This window comes from Oncorhynchus clarkii, unplaced genomic scaffold, assembly GCF_045791955.1.
Source record: "Oncorhynchus clarkii lewisi isolate Uvic-CL-2024 unplaced genomic scaffold, UVic_Ocla_1.0 unplaced_contig_11241_pilon_pilon, whole genome shotgun sequence".
Classification (NCBI taxonomy): domain Eukaryota; kingdom Metazoa; phylum Chordata; class Actinopteri; order Salmoniformes; family Salmonidae; genus Oncorhynchus; species Oncorhynchus clarkii.
In genome coordinates, this window is record NW_027258017.1 from 108,471 (window position 1) to 130,027 (window position 21,557).

General features: G+C 43.5%; 1 protein-coding gene across 5 annotated transcripts in view; it reads right to left on the reverse strand.

The window, feature by feature from the left end:
* LOC139394522 (caskin-1) overlaps positions 1-21,557 on the reverse strand; it is a 123,221-nt gene that overhangs the window by 36,881 nt on the left and 64,783 nt on the right. For all 5 annotated transcript variants that reach the window (XM_071142612.1, XM_071142611.1, XM_071142610.1 and 2 more), the window contains 4 exons: positions 15,112-15,210; positions 11,168-11,367; positions 10,782-10,863; positions 2,765-2,841 (listed from right to left, as the gene is read on the reverse strand). In XM_071142612.1, the coding sequence (XP_070998713.1) occupies positions 2,765-2,841; positions 10,782-10,863; positions 11,168-11,367; positions 15,112-15,210 (458 nt within the window). The remainder of the gene's footprint in view (positions 1-2,764; positions 2,842-10,781; positions 10,864-11,167; positions 11,368-15,111; positions 15,211-21,557) is intronic.

Genomic DNA, 21,557 nt, shown 5'->3' on the forward strand with positions numbered 1-21,557 from the left:
GAGTAGTGGTGTTAACCACGGTGTCCTGACTCTCTAATTGTTAGAGTAGGGGTGTTAACCACGGTTTCCTGACTCTGTTATTGTTAGAGTAGGGGTGTTAACCACGGTGTCCTGACTCTCTTATTGTTAGAGTAGGGGTGTTAACCTCGGTGTCATGACTCTCTTATTGTTAGAGTAGGGGTGTTAACCACGGTGTCCTGACTCTCTTATTGTTAGAGTAGGGGTGTTAACCACGGTGTCCTGACTCTCTTATTGTTAGAGTAGGGGTGTTAACCACGGTGTCCTGACTCGCTTATTGTTAGAGTAGGGGTGTTAACCACGGTGTCCTGACTCTCTTATTGTTAGAGTAGGGGTGTTAACCACGGTGTCCTGACTCTCTTATTGTTAGAGTAGGGGTGTTAACCCCGGTGTCCTGACTCTCTTATTGTTAGAGTAGGGGTGTTAACCCTGGTGTCATGACTCTCTTATTGTTAGAGTAGGGGTGTTAACCACGGTGTCCTGACTCTCTTCTTGTTAGAGTAGGGGTGTTAACCACGGTGTCCTGACTCTCTTATTGTTAGAGTAGGGGTGTTAACCACGGTGTCCTGACTCTCTTATTGTTAGAGTAGGGGTGTTAACCACGGTGTCCTGACTCTCTTATTGTTAGAGTAGGGGTGTTAACCACGGTGTCCTGACTCTCTTATTGTTAGAGTAGGGGTGTTAACCACAGTGTCCTGACTCTCTGTGGTCACTAAAGATCCCATGGCTCTTATTGTTAGAGTAGGGGTGTTAACCACGGTGTCCTGACTCTCTGTGGTCACTAAAGATCCCATGGCTCTTATTGTTAGAGTAGGGGTGTTAACCACGGTGTCCTGACTCTCTGTGGTCACTAAAGATCCCATGGCTCTTAATGTTAGAGTAGGGGCGTTAACCACGGTGTCCTGACTCTCTTATTGTTAGAGTAGGGGTGTTAACCACGGTGTCCTGACTCTCTTATTGTTAGAGTAGGGGTGTTAACCACGGTGTCCTGACTCTCTTATTGTTAGAGTAGGGGTGTTAACCACGGTGTCCTGACTCTCTTATTGTTAGAGTAGGGGTGTTAACCTCGGTGTCCTGACTCTCTTATTGTTAGAGTAGGGGTGTTAACCACGGTGTCCTGACTCTCTGTGGTCACTAAAGATCCCATGGCTCTTATTGTTAGAGTAGGGGTGTTAACCACGGTGTCCTGACTCTCTTATTGTTAGAGTAGGGGTGTTAACCCTGGTGTCCTGACTCTCTTATTGTTAGAGTAGGGGTGTTAACCCTGGTGTCCTGACTCTCTTATTGTTAGAGTAGGGATGTTAACCCGTGGTGTCCTGACTCTCTTATCGGAAGAGTAGTGGTGTTAACCACGGTGTCCTGACTCTCTAATTGTTAGAGTAGGGGTGTTAACCACGGTGTCCTGACTCTGTTATTGTTAGAGTAGGGGTGTTAACCACGGTGTCCTGACTCTCTTATTGTTAGAGTAGGGGTGTTAACCCCGGTGTCATGACTCTCTTATTGTTAGAGTAGGGGTGTTAACCACGGTGTCCTGACTCTCTTATTGTTAGAGTAGGGGTGTTAACCATGGTGTCCTGACTCTCTTATTGTTAGAGTAGGGGTGTTAACCACGGTGTCCTGACTCTCTTATTGTTAGAGTAGGGGTGTTAACCCCGGTGTCCTGACTCTCTTATTGTTAGAGTAGGGGTGTTAACCCTGGTGTCATGACTCTCTTATTGTTAGAGTAGGGGTGTTAACCACGGTGTCCTGACTCTCTTATTGTTAGAGTAGGGGTGTTAACCACGGTGTCCTGACTCTCTTATTGTTAGAGTAGGGGTGTTAACCACGGTGTCCTGACTCTCTTATTGTTAGAGTAGGGGTGTTAACCACGGTGTCCTGACTCTCTTATTGTTAGAGTAGGGGTGTTAACCACAGTGTCCTGACTCTCTGTGGTCACTAAAGATCCCATGGCTCTTATTGTTAGAGTAGGGGTGTCAACCACGGTGTCCTGACTCTCTGTGGTCACTAAAGATCCCATGGCTCTTATTGTTAGAGTAGGGGTGTTAACCACGGTGTCCTGACTCTCTGTGGTCACTAAAGATCCCATGGCTCTTAATGTTAGAGTAGGGGCGTTAACCACGGTGTCCTGACTCTCTTATTGTTAGAGTAGGGGTGTTAACCACGGTGTCCTGACTCTCTTATTGTTAGGGTAGGGGTGTTAACCACGGTGTCCTGACTCTCTTATTGTTAGAGTAGGGGTGTTAACCACGGTGTCCTGACTCTCTTATTGTTAGAGTAGGGGTGTTAACCACGGTGTCCTGACTCTCTTATTGTTAGAGTAGGGGTGTTAACCACGGTGTCCTGACTCTCTTATTGTTAGAGTAGGGGTGTTAACCACGGTGTCCTGACTCTCTTATTGTTAGAGTAGGGGTGTTAACCACGGTGTCCTGACTCTCTTATTGTTAGGGTAAGGGTGTTAACCACGGTGTCCTGACTCTCTTATTGTTAGAGTAGGGGTGTTAACCACGGCTTCCTCTGTGATACGTCCTGAGAACAACGTCCAGCGAACAGCAACACATTCCAAGCCACTGAATGATGGAGGGAAGCTTCAGGAAGCAGAAACAATAAACTGAAACAGCAAAGAAATCTGTCTCTGGTGAGACAACACGCACAAATGCACACACACACACACACACACACACACACACAAACTCACACACAAACAGGCACACACACGCTCATGCCCGAACACACACACAGACCTCACCTTCACATCTGCCTCTGCCTTGCGATCAAAGGAGCGCTGTTCTTGAGGAGGACAACCAGATGGACTCTTAGCAGCAGCTAAAAGAAACACAGACAGTCAGTCAGTCAGTCAGTCAGTCAGTTAGACAGTTAGACAGTCAAAGGAGCGCTGTTCTTGAGGAGGACAACCAGATGGACTCTTAGCAGCAGCTAAAAGAAACACAGTCAGTCAGACAGTCAGTCAGTCAGACAGTCAGTCAGTTAGACAGTCAGTCAGACAGTCAGTCAGTTAGACAGTTAGACAGTCAAAGGAGCGCTGTTCTTGAGGAGGACAACCAGATGGACTCTTAGCAGCAGCTAAAAGAAACACAGTCAGTCAGACAGTCAGTCAGTCAGACAGTCAGTCAGTCAGACAGTCAGTTAGACAGTCAGTCAGACAGTCAGACAGTCAGTCAGACAGTCAGTCAGTTAGACAGTTAGACAGTCAGACAGTTAGACAGTCAGTCAGACAGTCAGACAGTCAGTCAGACAGTCAGTCAGTTAGACAGTTAGACAGTCAGACAGTTAGACAGTCAGTCAGACAGTCAGACAGTCAGTCAGACAGTCAGTCAGTTAGTCAGTTAGACAGTTAGTCAGTCAGACAGTCAGACAGTCAGTCAGACAGTCAGTCAGTTAGACAGTTAGACAGTTAGACAGTCAAAGGAGCGCTGTTCTTGAGGAGGACAACCAGATGGACTCTTAGCAGCAGCTAAAAGAAACACAGACAGTCAGACAGTCAGACAGTCAGTCAGTCAGACAGTCAGTCAGTTAGTCAGTTAGACAGTTAGTCAGTCAGACAGTCAGACAGTTAGTCAGTTAGACAGTTAGTCAGTCAGTCAATTAGACAGTCAGTCAGACAGTCAGTCAGTCAGTTAGGTAGACAGTCAGTCAGTTAGACAGTCAGTCAGTTAGACAGTCAGTCAGTTAGAGAGTCAGACAGTCAGTCAGTCAGTCAGTCAGTTAGACAGTCAGTCAGTCAGTCAGTCAGACAGTTAGACAGTTAGTCAGTCAGACAGTCAGTCAATCAGTCAGTCAGTTAGAAAGTCAGTCAGTCAGTCAGTTAGACAGTCAGTCAGTTAGACAGTCAGTCAGTCAGTCAGTTAGACAGTCAGTCAGTTAGACAGTCAGACAGTCAGTCAGTCAGTTAGACAGTCGGTCAGTTAGACAGTCGGTCAGTTAAACAGTTAGTCAGTTAGACAGTCAGTCAGTTAGTCAGTCAGTCAGTCAGTTAGACAGTCGGTCAGTTAGTCAGTTAGTCAGTCAGTTAGAAAGTCAGTCAGTCAGTCAGTCAGTCAGTCAGTCAGTCAGTCAGTTAGACAGTCAGTCTGTCAGTCAGTAAGTCAGTTAGAAAGTCAATCAGTCAGTTAGAAAGTCAGCCAGTCAGTCAGACAGTCTGTCAGTCAGTCAGTCAGTCAGTTAGAAAGTCAGTCAGTCAGTCAGTCAGGTAGAAAGTCAATCAGTCAGTCAGTCTGTCAGTCAGTCAGTTAGAAAGTCAATCAGTCAGTCAGTCAGACAGTCAGCAGTCAGTTTGAAAATCAGTCAGTCTGTTAGAAAGTCAGTCAGTCAGTTAAAAAGTCAGTCAGTCAGTTAGAAAGTCAGTCAGTTAGAAAGTCAGTCAGTTAGTTAGAAAATCAGTCAGTCAGTTAAAAAGTTGGTCAGTCAGATAGAAAGTCAGTCAGTTAGTTAGAAAGTCAGTCAGTCAGTTAGAAAGTCATTCAGTCAGCTAGAAAGAAAGTCAGTCAGTTAGAGTCAGTCAGTCAGTTAGATAGAAAGTCAGTCAGTCAGTTAGAAAGTCAGTCAGTCAGTTAGAAAGTCATTCAGTCAGTTAGAGTCAGTCAGTCAGTCAGTTAGTTAGAAAGTCAATCAGTCAGTCAGTTAGAAAGTCAGTCAGTCAGTTAGAAAGTCATTCAGTCAGTTAGATAGAAAGTCAGTCAGTCAGTTAGAAAGAAAGAAAGTCAGTCAGTCAGTTAGATAGAAAGTCAGTCAGTCAGTTAGAAAGAAAGAAAGTCAGTCAGTCAGTTAGATAGAAAGTCAGTCAGTCAGTTAGAAAGAAAGTCAGTCAGTCAGTTAGATAGAAAGTCAGTCAGTAAGTTAGATAGAAAGTCAGTTAGAAAGTCAGTCAGTCAGTTAGATAGAAAGTCAGTCAGTCAGTTAGATAGAAAGTCAGTCAGTAAGATAGATAGAAAGTCAGTTAGTCAGTTAGAAAGTCAATCAGTCAGTCAGTTAGAAAGTCAGTCAGTCAGTTAGAAAGGCAATCAGTTAGTCAGTTAGAAAGTCAGTCAGTTAGTTAGAAAGTCAGTCAGTCAGTTAGAAAGTCATTCAGTCAGTTAGAAAGAAAGTCAATCAGTCAGTTAGAAAGAAAGTCAGTCAGTCAGTTAGATAGAAAGTCAGCCAGTCAGTTAGATAGAAAGTCAGTCAGTCAGTTAGATAGAAAGTCAGTCAGCCAGTTAGATAGAAAGTCATTCAGTCAGTTAGAAAGTCAGTCAGTCAGTTAGATAGAAAGTCAGTCAGTCAGTTAAAAAGTCAGTCAGTCAGTCAGTAAGTCAGTTAGAAAGTCAGTCAGTCAATCAGTCAGTCAGTTAGAAAGTCAGTCAGTCAGTTAGAAAGTCAGTCAAGTCAGTCAGTTAGAAAGTCAGTCAATCAGTCAGTTAGAAAGTCAGTCAGTCAGTCAGACAGTCAGTCAGTAAGTTAGAAAGTCATTCAGTCAGTTAGAAAGTCAGTCAGTCAGATAGAAAGTCAGTCAAGTCAGTCAGTTAGAAAGTCAATCAGTTAGTCAGTTAAAAAGTCGGTCAGTCAGATAGAAAGTCAGTCAGTTAGTTAGAAAGTCAGTCAGTTAGAGTCAGTCAGTCAGTCAGTTAGTTAAAAAGTCAATCAGTCAGTTAGAAAGAAAGTCAGTCAGTCAGTTAGATAGAAAGTCAGTCAGTCAGTTAGATAGAAAGTCATTCAGTCAGTTAGAAAGTCAGTCAGTCAGTTAGATAGAAAGTCAGTCAGTCAGTTAAAAAGTCAGTCAGTCAGTCAGTAAGTCAGTTAGAAAGTCAGTCAGTCAATCAGTCAGTCAGTTAGAAAGTCAGTCAGTCAGTTAGAAAGTCAGTCAAGTCAGTCAGTTAGAAAGTCAGTCAATCAGTCAGTTAGAAAGTCAGTCAGTCAGTCAGTCAGACAGTCAGTCAGTAAGTTAGAAAGTCATTCAGTCAGTTAGAAAGTCAGTCAGTCAGATAGAAAGTCAGTCAAGTCAGTCAGTTAGAAAGTCAATCAGTCAGTCAGTCAGACAGTCAGTCAGTCAGTCAGAAAGTCAGTCAGTCAGTTAGACAGTCAGTCAGACAGTCAGTTAGACAGTCAGTCAGTCAGTCAGTTAGTTAGAAAGTCAATCAGTCAGTCAGTTAGTTAGTTAGAAAGTCAGTCAGTCAGTCAGTTAGAAAGTCAGTCAGTCAGTCAGTTAGAAAGTTAGAAAGTCAGTCAGTCAGACAGTCAGTCAGTCAGTTAGAAAGTCAGTCAGTCAGTTAGTAAGTCAGTCAGTTAGTAAGTCAATCAGTCAGTCAGTTAGAAAGTCAGTCAGTCAGTCAGTTAGTAAGTCAGTCAGTTAGAAAGTCAGTCAGTCAGTCAGTAAGTCAGTTAGAAAGTCAATCAGTCAGTCAGTTAGAAAGTCAGTCAGTCAGTTAGAAAGTCAGTCAAGTCAGTCAGTTAGATAGAAAGTCAGTCAGTTAGAAAGTCAATCAGTCAGTCAGTCAGTCAGTTAGAAAGTCAGTCAGTCAGTTAGAAAGTCAGTCAGTCAGTTAGAAAGTCAGTCAGTCAGTCAGTTAGAAAGAAAGTCAGTCAGTCAGTCAGTTAGTAGGTCAGTCAGTTAAAAAGTCAGTCAGTCAGTTAGTAAGTCAGTCAGTTAAAAAGTCAGTCAGTCAGATAGAAAGTCAGTCAGTTAGAAAGTCAGTCAGTTAGACAGTCAGTCAGACAGTCAGTTAGACAGTCAGTCAGTCAGTCAGTTAGTTAGAAAGTCAATCAGTCAGTCAGTTAGTTAGTTAGAAAGTCAGTCAGTCAGTCAGTTAGAAAGTCAGTCAGTCAGTCAGTTAGAAAGTTAGAAAGTCAGTCAGTCAGACAGTCAGTCAGTCAGTTACACAGTCAGTCAGTCAGTCAGTTAGAAAGTCAGTCAGTCAGTTTGAAAATAAGTCAGTCAGTTAGAAAGTCAGTCAGTCAGTCAGTTAGAAAGTCAGTCAGTCAGATAGAAAGTCAATCAGTCAGTCAGTTAGAAAGTCAGTCAGTCAGTTAGAAAGTCAGTCAGTCAGTTAGACAGTCAGTCAGTCAGTCAGTTAGTTAGAGAGTCAATCAGTCAGTCAGTTAGTCAGTTAGAAAGTCAATCAGTCAGTCAGTTAGAAAGTCAGTCAGTCAGTTAGAAAGTCAGTCAAGTAAGTCAGTTAGTCAGTTAGTTAGAAAGTCAATCAGTCAGTCAGTTAGTCAGTTAGAAAGTCAGTCAGTTAGAAAGTCAGTCAGACAGTCAGTCAGTTAGTTAGAAAGTCAATCAGTCAGTCAGTTAGTCAGTTAGAAAGTCAATCAGTCAGTCAGTTAGACAGTCAGTCAGTCAGTTAGTGAGAAAGTCAATCAGTCAGTCAGTTAGAAAGTCAGTCAGTCAGTTAAAAAGTCAGTCAAGTCAGTCAGTTAGATAGAAAGTCAGTCAGTTAGAAAGTCAATCAGTCAGTCAGTCAGTCAGTTAGAAAGTCAGTCAGTCAGTTAGAAAGTCAGTCAGTCAGTTAGAAAGTCAGTCAGTCAGTCAGTTAGAAAGAAAGTCAGTCAGTCAGTCAGTTAGTAGGTCAGTCAGTTAAAAAGTCAGTCAGTCAGTTAGTAAGTCAGTCAGTTAAAAAGTCAGTCAGTCAGATAGAAAGTCAGTCAGTTAGAAAGTCAGTCAGTTAGACAGTCAGTCAGACAGTCAGTTAGACAGTCAGTCAGTCAGTCAGTTAGTTAGAAAGTCAATCAGTCAGTCAGTTAGTTAGTTAGAAAGTCAGTCAGTCAGTCAGTTAGAAAGTCAGTCAGTCAGTCAGTTAGAAAGTTAGAAAGTCAGTCAGTCAGACAGTCAGTCAGTCAGTTACACAGTCAGTCAGTCAGTCAGTTAGAAAGTCAGTCAGTCAGTTTGAAAATAAGTCAGTCAGTTAGAAAGTCAGTCAGTCAGTCAGTTAGAAAGTCAGTCAGTCAGATACAAAGTCAATCAGTCAGTCAGTTAGAAAGTCAATCAGTCAGTCAGTTAGAAAGTCAGTCAGTCAGTTAGAAAGTCAGTCAGTCAGTTAGACAGTCAGTCAGTCAGTCAGTTAGTTAGAGAGTCAATCAGTCAGTCAGTTAGTCAGTTAGAAAGTCAATCAGTCAGTCAGTTAGAAAGTCAGTCAGTCAGTTAGAAAGTCAGTCAAGTCAGTCAGTTAGTCAGTTAGTTAGAAAGTAAATCAGTCAGTCAGTTAGTCAGTTAGAAAGTCAATCAGTCAGTCAGTTAGAAAGTCAATCAGTCAGTCAGTTAGTCAGTTAGAAAGTCAATCAGTCAGTCAGTTAGACAGTCAGTCAGTCAGTTAGTTAGAAAGTCAATCAGTCAGTCAGTTAGAAAGTCAGTCAGTCAGTTAGAAAGTCAGTCAGTCAGTCAGTTAGAAAGTCAGTCAGTCAGTCAGTTAGAAAGTCAGTCAGTCAGTCAGTTATAAAATCAGTCAGTCAGTTAGAAAGTCATTCAGTCAGTCAGTAAGAAAGTCAGTCAGTCAGTTATAAAATCAGTCAGTCATTCAGTCAGTCAATTAGAAAGTCAGTCAGTTAGTAAGTCAGTCAGTTAGAAAGTTAATCAGTCAGTCAGTTAGAAAGTCAGTCAGTCAGTCAATTAGTAAGTCAATCAGTTAGAAAGTCAGTCAGTCAGTCAGTTAGTCAGTTAGAAAGTCAATCAGTCAGTCAGTTAGAAAGTCAGTCAGTCAGTTAGAAAGTCAGTCAAGTCAGTCAGTTAGAAAGTCAATCAGTCAGTCAGTCAGACAGTCAGTCAGTCAGTTAGAAAGTCAGTCAGTCAGTCAGTCAGTTAGTAAGTCAGTCAGTTAGTAAGTCAATCAGTCAGTCAGTTAGAAAGTCAGTCAGTCAGTCAGTTAGTAAGTCAATCAGTTAGAAAGTCAGTCAGTCAGTCAGTTAGTCAGTTAGAAAGTCAATCAGTCAGTCAGTTAGAAAGTCAGGCAGTCAGTTAGAAAGTCAGTCAAGTCAGTCAGTTAGAAAGTCAATCAGTCAGTCAGTCAGACAGTCAGTCAGTCAGTTAGAAAGTCAGTCAGTCAGTTAGAAAGTCAGTCAGTCAGTTAGAAAGTCAGTCAGTTAGAAAGTCAGTCAGTCAGTTAGAAAGTCAGTCAGTCAGTCATTTAGTCAGTCAGTCAGTCAGTTAGAAAGTCAGTTAGTAAGTCAGTTAGAAAGTCAGTCAGTCAGTTAGAAAGTCAGTCAGTCAGTTAGAAAGTCAGTCAAGTCAGTCAGTTAGTCAGTTAGAAAGTCAATCAGTCAGTCAGTTAGACAGTCAGTCAGTCAGTCAGTTAGTTAGAGAGTCAATCAGTCAGTCAGTTAGTCATTTAGAAAGTCAATCAGTCAGTCAGTTAGAAAGTCAGTGAGTCAGTTAGAAAGTCAGTCAGTTAGTCAGTTAGTTAGAAAGTCAATCAGTCAGTCAGTTAGAAAGTCAATCAGTTAGTCAGTTAGAAAGTCAGTCAGTTAGACAGTCAGTCAGTCAGTTAGAAAGTCAGTCAGTCAGTCAGTTAGAAAGTCAGTCAGTCAGTCAGTTAGAAAGTCAGTCAGTCAGTCAGTTATAAAATCAGTCAGTCAGTTAGAAAGTCATTCAGTCAGTCAGTAAGAAAGTCAGTCAGTCAGTTATAAAATCAGTCAGTCAGTCATTCAGTCAGTCAATTAGAAAGTCAGTCAGTTAGTAAGTCAGTCAGTTAGAAAGTCAGTCAGTCAGTCAGTCAGTTAGAAAGTCAGTCAGTCAGTCAGTCAGTCAGTTAGTAAGTCAGTCAGTTAGTAAGTCAATCAGTCAGTCAGTTAGAAAGTCAGTCAGTCAGTCAGTTAGTAAGTCAATCAGTTAGAAAGTCAGTCAGTCAGTCAGTTAGTCAGTTAGAAAGTCAATCAGTCAGTCAGTTAGAAAGTCAGTCAGTCAGTTAGAAAGTCAGTCAAGTCAGTCAGTTAGAAAGTCAATCAGTCAGTCAGACAGTCAGTCAGTCAGTTAGAAAGTCAGTCAGTCAGTTAGAAAGTCAGTCAGTTAGAAAGTCAGTCAGTCAGTTAGAAAGTCAGTCAGTCAGTCATTTAGTCAGTCAGTCAGTCAGTTAGAAAGTCAGTTAGTAAGTCGGTCAGTTAGAAAGTCAGTCAGTCATTTAGTCAGTCAGTCAGTCAGTTAGTTAGAAAGTCATTCAGTCAGTCAGTCAGTTAGAAAATCAGTTACCTGCTGCCTGCTCCACAGACCTGGACTGGTCCTGTTACTATTATTATAGTTGTTATTAATATTACAGTAATATTATTCTGGGTACCTGCTGCCTGCTCCACAGACCTGGACTGGTCCTGTTACTATTATTATAGTTGTTATGAATATTACAGTAATATTATTCTGGTTACCTGCTGCCTGCTCCACAGACCTGGGCTGGTCCTGTTACTATTATTATAGTTGTTATTAATATTACAGTAATATTATTCTGGGTACCTGCTGCCTGCTCCACAGACCTGGACTGGTCCTGTTACTATTATTATAGTTGTTATTAATATTACAGTAATATTATTCTGGTTACCTGCTGCCTGCTCCACAGACCTGGACTGGTCCTGTTACTATTATTATAGTTGTTATTAATATTACAGTAATATTATTCTGGGTACCTGCTGCCTGCTCCACAGACCTGGACTGGTCCTGTTACTATTATTATAGTTGTTATTAATATTACAGTAATATTATTCTGGGTACCTGCTGCCTGCTCCACAGACCTGGACTGGTCCTGTTACTATTATTATAGTTGTTATTAATATTACAGTAATATTATTCTGGGTACCTGCTGCCTGCTCCACAGACTTGGACTGCTCCAACAGATGCTCCTTTGCCTTTATTGACTGGGACATCACTGTGGCTAGGAGCTAAACATAAACACACACATGCACAAGAGCTTAGTCAATCTGTGAATCGGAGTTGAAGAACAAGTTAGCACAAACACACATCTGAAACACACACACACTCCTGAAACACACACACACACACACACTTGTGAAACACACACACACACACACACACACACACACACACACACACACACACACACACACACACACACACACACACACACACACACACACACACACACACACACACACAAGCCTGAAACACACACACACCAGAGACAGGCTTAGTTCCTCTGTCAATCAGAGGAAGACTGACACCCACCTTGACTCCCTCCGACTGCGCGTGGAGCCCGGGAGCGTTGAGGCCGTGTGTGTTCAGGCTGCTAGCTGGCGTGTTAGTAGCGTGTGCTGTGGCAGGCGGAGGAGGCATATTCAGGGCGTGTTGTGTATTTCCAGAACTCTGGACGCTGCCGAGGGAACGAACGCTACCCAGACTACCCACACTGCTGCTACGGTCACCACCTACACACATCCACAAATGTACATACACACACGCACGCACGCACGCACGCACACACGCAAACACACACACACACACACACACACACACACACACACACACACACACACACACACACACACACACAGGTTAGATATAATGTGGTGTTCCTCAGGGTTCTATTCTAGGAACAGATAGATAGAATGTGGTGTTCCTCAGGGTTCTAGTCTAGGAATAGATAGATAGAATGTGGTGTTCCTCAGGGTTCTATTCTAGGAATAGATAGAATGTGGTGTTCGTCAGGGTTCTAGTCTAGGAATAGATAGATAGAATGTGGTGTTCCTCAGGGTTCTATTATAGGAATAGATAGAATGTGGTGTTCGTCAGGGTTCTATTATAGGAATAGATAGAATGTGGTGTTCGTCAGGGTTCTATTCTAGGAATAGATAGAATGTGGTGTTCCTCGGGGTTCTATTCTAGGAATAGATAGAATGTGGTGTTCATCAGGGTTCTATTCTAGGAATTGATAGAATGTGGTGTTCCTCAGGGTTCTATTCTAGGACCTCCTCTTATTTCTGATAGTAATAATGATATGATCAACGTCATCTATTATGCACACAGGCACAGAAACACAGGGCCTTCAGAAAGTATTCACACCCCTTGACTTCCTCCACATTGTGTTTTGTTTCAGCCTGAATTTTAAATGGATGACATCATTTTTGTATATCTTTTTTTTTTTACCCCCTTTTCCTCCCAATTGTGATATTTTCTCATCACTCATCGCAGGCTCTGGAGAAGCGAATGTCGAGTCATGCGTCCTCTGAAACATGACCCGCCAAACCGCGCTTCTTAACACCCGCCCACTTAACACAGATGCCAGCTGCACCAACATGTCGGAGGAAACACCGTTCAATTGACGACTGGAGTCAGCCTGCAAGCACCTGGCCCGCCACAAGGAGTCGCTAGAGCGCAATGAGCCAAGTAAATCCCCCCCCCCGACACCCCAAAAAAGCAGACATTGAATATCCCTTTGAGGTATTAATTACATTTTGGATGGTGTATCAATACACCCAGTCACTAAAAAGATACAGGCGTCCTTCCTAACTCAGTTGCCGGAGAGGAAGGAAACCGCTCAGGGATTTCATCATGAGGCCAATGGTGACTTTAAAACAGTTACAGTGATAGAAAACTGAGGATGGGTCAACAACATTGTAGTTACTCCACAATACTAACCTGATTGACAGAGTGAAAAGACGGAAGCCTGTACAAAATAAAAAACATTCCAAAATATGCATCCTGTTTAAACAGGAAGCACTAAAGTAATACTGAAAAAAATGTGGCAAGGAAATTCACGTTTTGTCCTGAATACAGAGTGTTTGGAGCAAATTCAAAACACGTCACATGCTGATCTGTTTCACCTGTCCTTGTGATTGTCTCCACCCCCCTCCAGGTGTCGCCCATCTTTCCCATTATCCCCTGGGTATTCATACCTGTGTTCTCTGTTTGTCCGTTGCCAGTTTGTCTTGTTTGTCAACTCAACCAGCGTTTTTGTCTCAGCTCCTGCTTCCCCCCCAGTCTATCTTTTTCTCGTCCTCCTGGTTTTGACACTTGCCTGTCCTGTCTCTGAACCCGCCTGCCTGACCACTCTGCTTGCCCCTGACCCGACCCTGAGCCTACCTGCCGTCCTGTACCTTTCCCCCACTACTCTGGTTATCGACCCCTGCCTGCCTTGACCTGTCGTTTGCCTGCCCTGTTGCTGTAATAAACATTGTTACTCCGACACAGTCTGCATCTGGGTCTTACCTTCGAACCTGATAATACAACGCATTACTGAGTTTCACTCTCCATATTTTCAAGCATAGGTGGTGGCTGCATCATGTTATGGGTATGCTTGTAATCGTTAAGGACTGGGGAGTTTTTCAGGATGAAAAAGAAACATAATGGAACTAAGCACAGGTATCCGAAACACATCAGAGTTTTAAAACGTGGTTTCCATTGACCATGCCATATAAATAGGCAGGTAGCATAGCGGTTAGGGCATTGGGCCAGTAACCTAGTGGTTAGAGCATTGGGCCAGTAACCGTAAGGTTGCAAGATTGAATCCCCGAGCTGACGAGGTAAAAATCTGTCATTCTGCCCCTGATCAAGGCATTTAACCCACTGTCCTCCGGTAGGCCGTCATTGTGAATAAAAATTTGTTCTTAACCGACTTGCCTAGTTAAATAAAGGTAAAAAATAAATAAAGGTGTTTTAATGAATTATATGAAGAGTGCCTTGGTCCTCCATTCGTTTTGAACACATGGTTAAGACTGATTTCCACCAGACAAAGGGAGAGGAATTCACCTTTCAGCAGGACAACAGCCTAAAACACAAGGCCAAATCTACACTGGAGTTGCTTACCAAGAAGACAGTGAATTGCAGGTTTTGACTTAAATCTGCTTGAAAATATATGGCAAGACATGAAAATGGTTGTCTAGCAATGATCAACAACCAATTTGACAGAGTTTAAAGAATGTTGAACATAATAATGGGCAGATGTTGTACAATGCAGGAGTGCAAAGCTCTTAGAGATTTACCCAGAGAGACTCACAGCTGTAATCGCTGTCAAAGGTGATTCTAACCAGTATTGACTCAGGGTCTTACCCAGAAAGACTCACAGTATTGACATCAGGGTCTTACCCAGGAAGACTCACAGTATTGACTCAGGGTCTTACCCCAGAAAGACTCACAGTATTGACTCAGGGTCTTACCCAGAAAGACTCACAGTATTGACATCAGGGTCTTACCCCAGAAAGACTCACAGTATTGACATCAGGGTCTTACCCAGAAAGACTCACAGTATTGACTCAGGGTCTTACCCAGAAAGACTCACAGTATTGACTCAGGGGTGTGAACACATTTGTAAATGAGATATTTCTGTATTTTATGTTGAATAATACTTTGTAATTATGGGGTATTGTGTGTAGATAGATGGGTGAGAAAACACATATGTAATCCATTCTGAATTCAGGCTGTAACAACAAATATGTGGAATAAGACAAAAGGGGTTTGAATGCTTTCTGATGGCACCATATTCCATTATACATATGTTCAAATATTGACTTATATTTATAAATGAACTATATTAATGAACTATATTAATGAACTATATCAATGAACTATATTAATGAACTATATCAATGAACTATATTAATGAACTATATCAATTAACTATATTAATGAACTATATTAATAAACTATATAAATTAACTATATTAATTGACTATATTAACTATATTAATGAACTATATTAATAAACAATATTAATGACCTATATTAATTAACAATATTAATTGACTATATTAACTATATTAATGAACTATATTTATTAACTATATTAACTAACTATACTAATTAACTATATTAACTAAGTATATTAATTTACTATATTAACTATATTATTTAACTATATTAACTAACTATATTAATTAACTATATTAATTAACTATATTAACTATATTAATTAACTACATTATTTAACTATATTAACTAACTATATTAACTATATTAATGGACTATATTAATTAACTATATTAACTATATTAATTAACTATATTAACTAACTATATTAATTAACTTTATTAACTATATTAACTAACTATATTAATTAACTATATTAATAAACTGTATTAATGACCTATATTAATTAATAACACACACAACTGCACACATGCACACTCACACCAATACACCTACCAATACACAAACACAACAACACACCCTCGTACCTGCGAGGGGCTTCCGGAGAACCCAGACATCCTCGCTGGAGCCGCCCTGCTGGCCAAGTGTGGGAGAGCCGTGGGGACTGGACTCAGAGCCCCGAGAACCTGACACACACACACACAAAAACACATGGACACACACAAACACACACACACAAACAAACAAAGACACTGCGATCAACCCCATCATCACCACTTTACCCTGCTGACACACTACCCCTTATTACCCTGCTGACACACTACCCCTTATTACCCTGCTGACACACTACCCCTCATTACCCCTTATTACCCTGCTGACACACTACCCCTTATTACCCTGCTGACACACTACCCCTTATTACCCTGCTGAAACACCACCCCTTATTACCCTGCTGACACACTACCCTTTATTACCCCTTATTACCCTGCTGACACACTACCCCTTATTACCCTGCTGACACACTACCCCTTATTACCCCTTATTACCCTGCTGAAACACTACCCCTTATTACCCTGCTGACACACTACCCCTTATTACCCCTTATTACCCTGCTGACACACTACCCCTTATTACCCTGCTGACACACTACCCCTTATTACCCCTTATTACCCTGCTGACACACTACCCCTTATTACCCTGCTGACACACTACCCCTTATTACCCTGCTGACACACTACCCCTTATTACCCCTTATTACCCTGCTGAAACACTACCCCTTATTACCCTGCTGACACACTACCCCTTATTACCCCTTATTACCCTGCTGACACACTACCCCTTATTACCCTGCTGACACACTACCCCTTATTACCCTGCTGACACACTACCCCTTATTACCCCTTATTACCCTGCTGACACACTACCCCTTATTACCCTGCTGACACACTACCCCTTATTACCCTGCTGAAACACCACCCCTTATTACCCCTTATTACCCTGCTGACACACTACCCCTTATTACCCTGCTGACACACTACCCTTTATTACCCCTTATTACCCTGCTGACACACTACCCCTTATTACCCTGCTGACACACTACCCCTTATTACCCCTTATTACCCTGCTGAAACACTACCCCTTATTACCCTGCTGACACACTACCCCTTATTACCCCTTATTACCCTGCTGACACACTACCCCTTATTACCCTGCTGACACACTACCCCTTATTACCCTGCTGACACACTACCCCTTATTACCCTGCTGACACACTACCCCTTATTACCCCTTATTACCCTGCTGACACACTACCCCTTATTACCCTGCTGACACACTACCCCTTATTACCCTGCTGACACACTACTCCTTATTACCCTGCTGACACACTACCCCTTATTACCCTGCTGACACACTACCCCTTATTACCCTGCTGACACACTACCCCTTATTACCCCTTAATACCCTGCTGACACACTACCCCTTATTACCCTGCTAACACACTACCCCTTATTACCTTCTCAATACCCTGTGAACACACTACCCCTTATTACCCTGCTGACACACTACTCCTTATTACCCTGCTGACACACTACCCCTTATTACCCCTTATTACCCTGCTGACACACTACCCCTTATTACCCCTTAATACCCTGCTGACACACTACCCCTTATTACCCTGCAGACACACTACCCCTTATTACCCCTTATTACCCTGCTGACACACTACCCCTTATTACCCCGTATTACCCTGCTGACACACTACCCCTTATCACCCCTTATTACCCTGCTGACACACTACCCCTTATTACCCTGCTGACACACCACCCCTTGTTACCCCTTATTACCCTGCTGACACACTACCCCTTATTACCCCTTATTACCCTGCTGACACACTACCCCTTATTACCCCTTATTACCCTGCTGACACACTACCCCTTATTACCCTGCTGACACACTACCCCTTATTACCCTGCTGACACACTACCCCTTATTACCCTGCTGACACACTACCCCTTATTACCACTTATCACCCCTTATTACCCTGCTGACACAATACACAACCACAAACCGCCTTACCTCATCTACACACCAACCATACAACCCCACATTAACCCATCTCTACACCACCATACAACCCCACCTTACCCCATCTACACACCACCATACAACCCCACCTTACCCCATCTACACACCACCATACAACCCCACCTTACCCCATCTACACACCACCATACAACCCCACCTTACCCCATCTCACACCACCATACAACCCCACCTTACCCCATCTACACACCACCATACAACCCCACCTTACCCCATCTCCACACCACCATACAACCCCACCTTACCCCATCTCACACCACCATACCACCCACCTTACCCCATCTACACACCACCATACAACCCCACCTTACCCCATCTACACACCACCATACAACCCCACCTTACCCCATCTACACACCACCATACCACCCCATCTCCACACCACCATACCCCCCCACCTTACCCCATCTACACACCACCATACAACCCCACCTTACCCCATCTCCACACCACCATAAAACCCCACCTTACCCCATCTACACACCAACCATACAACCCCACCTTACCCCATCTCTCCACATCACCATACAACCCCACCATACAACCCCACCTTACCCCATCTCCACACCACCATAAAACCCCACCTTACCCCATCTACACACCACCATACAACCCCACCTTACCCCATCTCCACACCACCATACAACCCCACCTTACCCCATCTCACACCACCATACAACCCCACCTTACCCCATCTACACACAAAACCACACAACGTCCTTAAATTATTTATATGTAGTGATACATAGAAATAGGACAAGATAGATTGGCAGACAGAGACAGAGTGGAGACACGTGAGTGAGCAGCACAGGCCATGTGTACCTAATCTATAATATCTAGACTATAACTAACACTAAAACCACCACAAGCAGCACTACTACATGTAGAACTAGTATTAGTACCAAAACAACAACAACAACAACAGATCTATAATATCTAGACTATAACTAACATTTAAACCACCACAAGCAGCACTACTACATGTAGAACTAGTATTAGTACCAAAACAACAACAAAAACAACAACAACAAGAGAATGGTCAACACTAACAATGCTGCCAACTAATGGTAGCAATATGACCATTGTTATGATTATTAACAATACTGCAAATAATACTACTACAACTATTGATAATACCGCAACTAATACTGCTACAAATACTACTACAACTAATACTGCTACTAATACTACTACAACTAATACTGCTACTAATACTACTACAACTAATACTGTTACTAATACTATTACAACTAATACTGCTACTAATACTACTACAACTAATACTGCTACTAATACTACTACAACTAATACTGCTACTAATACTACTACAACTAATGCTGTTACTAATACTATTACAACTAATACTGTTACTAATACTATTACAACTAATACTGCTACTAATACTACTACAACTAATACTGCTACTAATACTACTACAACTAATACTGCTACTAATACTACTACAACTAATACTGCTACTAATACTACTACAACTAATGCTGTTACTAATACTACTACAACTAATACTGCTACTAATACAATCACTAGCAGTAACCACAGTGATGGGGACACACTACAATAATACTATAGTAATACGATGTACTGATCATAGTATTGATTATATTGAAAATAGTATTGATTATATGATTTATTCACAAGCTAAGAGTTTTAGCTGGATACCTGGCAGGCTTGGCTGCTCCAGACTTGTAGAGAGAGGAGGAGAGGAGAGAGGAGGAGGAGGAGGAGGAGTGGAGAGGCCCAGGGGGAGAGTGGAGAGGTGAGGAGGAGAGAGGAGGAGTGGAGGATAACCAAAGGAGGAGAAGAGAGGTGTGGTTTGCGTGAGAGGAGGATGAGGAGGAAGAGGCAGTGGTAGCATGTGGGAGCGGTGGCCGTTCACCGTGGTAACGAGGCAGGGGGAGGGACAGGGGACGTGCCTACGTAGAAGGAGGGTGTGGCTCTGCTGGGAGAGGGAGGGGCCTAAATACAAACCAGGAAGAGGGAGGGGAAACAACAACAAACCCAAAACACAGACAACCAGTCAAATAAAACTCAATATAAATATAAATTAAAAATATATAAAACAATAATAATAAGTAAACTCAAATATTTATATTAGATATAAACATAACACAATATTATATATTCATAATTAAAAATATAAAACAATATCATTCAAAGTTAAAATATACAAATGTTGATAAAAACAAAATGAAATATAAAAACCTAATAAAACAAATGTAAAAAGATGTAAATTAAACATCTGAAACGGGGGGTGAGATGGGGTGAGGGACGGTCTACGAGGTAATGACAGGTAGTCAGCAGGGACGGTCTACGAGGTAATGACAGGTAGGCAGCAGGGACGGTCTACGAGGTAATGACAGGTAGGCAGCAGGGACGGTCTACGAGGTAATGACAGGTAGGCAGCAGGGACGGTCTACGAGGTAATGACAGGTAGTCAGCAGGGACGGTCTACGAGGTACTGACAGGTAGTCAGCAGGGACGGTCTACGAGGTAATGACAGGTAGTCAGCAGGGACGGTCTACGAGGTAATGACAGGTAGTCAGCAGGGACGGTCTACGAGGTAATGACAGGTAGTCAGCAGGGACGGTCTACGAGGTAATGACAAGTAGGCAGCAGGGACGGTCTACGAGGTAATGACAGGTAGTCAGCAGGGACGGTCTACGAGATAATGACAGGTAGGCAGCAGGGACGGTCTACGAGGTAATGACAGGTAGGCAGCAGGGACGGTCTACGAGGTAATGACAGGTAGGCAGCAGGGACGGTCTACGAGGTAATGACAGGTAGTCAGCAGGGACGGTCTACGAGGAAATGACAGGTAGGCAGCAGGGACGGTCTACGAGGTAATGACAGGTAGGCAGCAGGGACGGTCTACGAGGTAATGACAGGTAGTCAGCAGGGACGGTCTACGAGGTACTGACAGGTAGTCAGCAGGGACGGTCTACGAGGTAATGACAGGTAGGCAGCAGGGACGGTCTACGAGGTAATGACAGGTAGGCAGCAGGGACGGTCTATGAGGTAATGACAGGTAGGCAGCAGGGACGGTCTACGAGGTAATGACAGGTAGTCAGCAGGGACGGTCTACGAGGTAATGACAGGTAGTCAGCAGGGACGGTCTACGAGGTAATGACAGGTAGTCAGCAGGGACGGTCTACGAGGTAATGACAGGTAGTCAGCAGGGACGGTCTACGAGGTAATGACAGGTAGGCAGCAGGGACGGTCTACGAGGTAATGACAGGTAGGCAGCAGGGACGGTCTACGAGGTAATGACAGGTAGTCAGCAGGGACGGTCTACGAGGTACTGACAGGTAGTCAGCAGGGACGGTCTACGAGGTAATGACAGGTAGGCAGCAGGGACGGTCTACGAGGTAATGACAGGTAGGCAGCAGGGACGGTCTATGAGGTAATGACAGGTAGGCAGCAGGGACGGTCTACGAGGTAATGACAGGTAGTCAGCAGGGACGGTCTACGAGGTAATGACAGGTAGTCAGCAGGGACGGTCTACGAGGTACTGACAGGTAGGCAGCAGGGACGGTCTACGAGGTAATGACAGGTAGTCAGCAGGGACGGTCTACGAGGTAATGACAGGTAGTCAGCAGGGACGGTCTACGAGGTAATGACAGGTAGGCAGCAGGGACGGTCTACGAGGTAATGACAGGTAGTCAGCAGGGACGGTCTACGAGGTAATGACAGGTAGTCAGCAGGGACGGTCTACGAGGTAATGACAGGTAGTCAGCAGGGACGGTCTACGAGGTAATGACAGGTAGTCAGCAGGGACGGTCTACGAGGTAATGACAGGTAGTCAGCAGGGACGGTCTACGAGGTAATGACAGGTAGGCAGCAGGGACGGTCTACGAGGTAATGACAGGTAGTCAGCAGGGACGGTCTACGAGGTAATGACAGGTAGTCAGCAGGGACGGTCTACGAGGTAATGACAGGTAGTCAGCAGGGACAGTCTACGAGGTAATGACAGGTAGTCAGCAGGGACGGTCTACGAGGTAATGACAGGTAGTCATCAGGGACAGTCTACGAGGTAATGACAGGTAGTCAGCAGGGACGGTCTACGAGGTAATGACAGGTAGGCAGCAGGGACGGTCTACGAGGTAATGCCAGGTAGGCAGCAGGGACGGTCTACGAGGTAATGACAGGTAGGCAGCAGGGACGGTCTACGAGGTAATGACAGGTAGGCAGCAGGGACGGTCTACGAGGTAATGACAGGTAGGCAGCAGGGACGGTCTACGAGGTAATGACAGGTAGGCAGCAGGGACGGTCTACGAGGTACTGACAGGTAGTCAGCAGGGACGGTCTACGAGGTAATGACAGGTAGGCAGCAGGGACGGTCTACGAGGTAATGACAGGTAGTCAGCAGGGACGGTCTACGAGGTAATGACAGGTAGTCAGCAGGGACGGT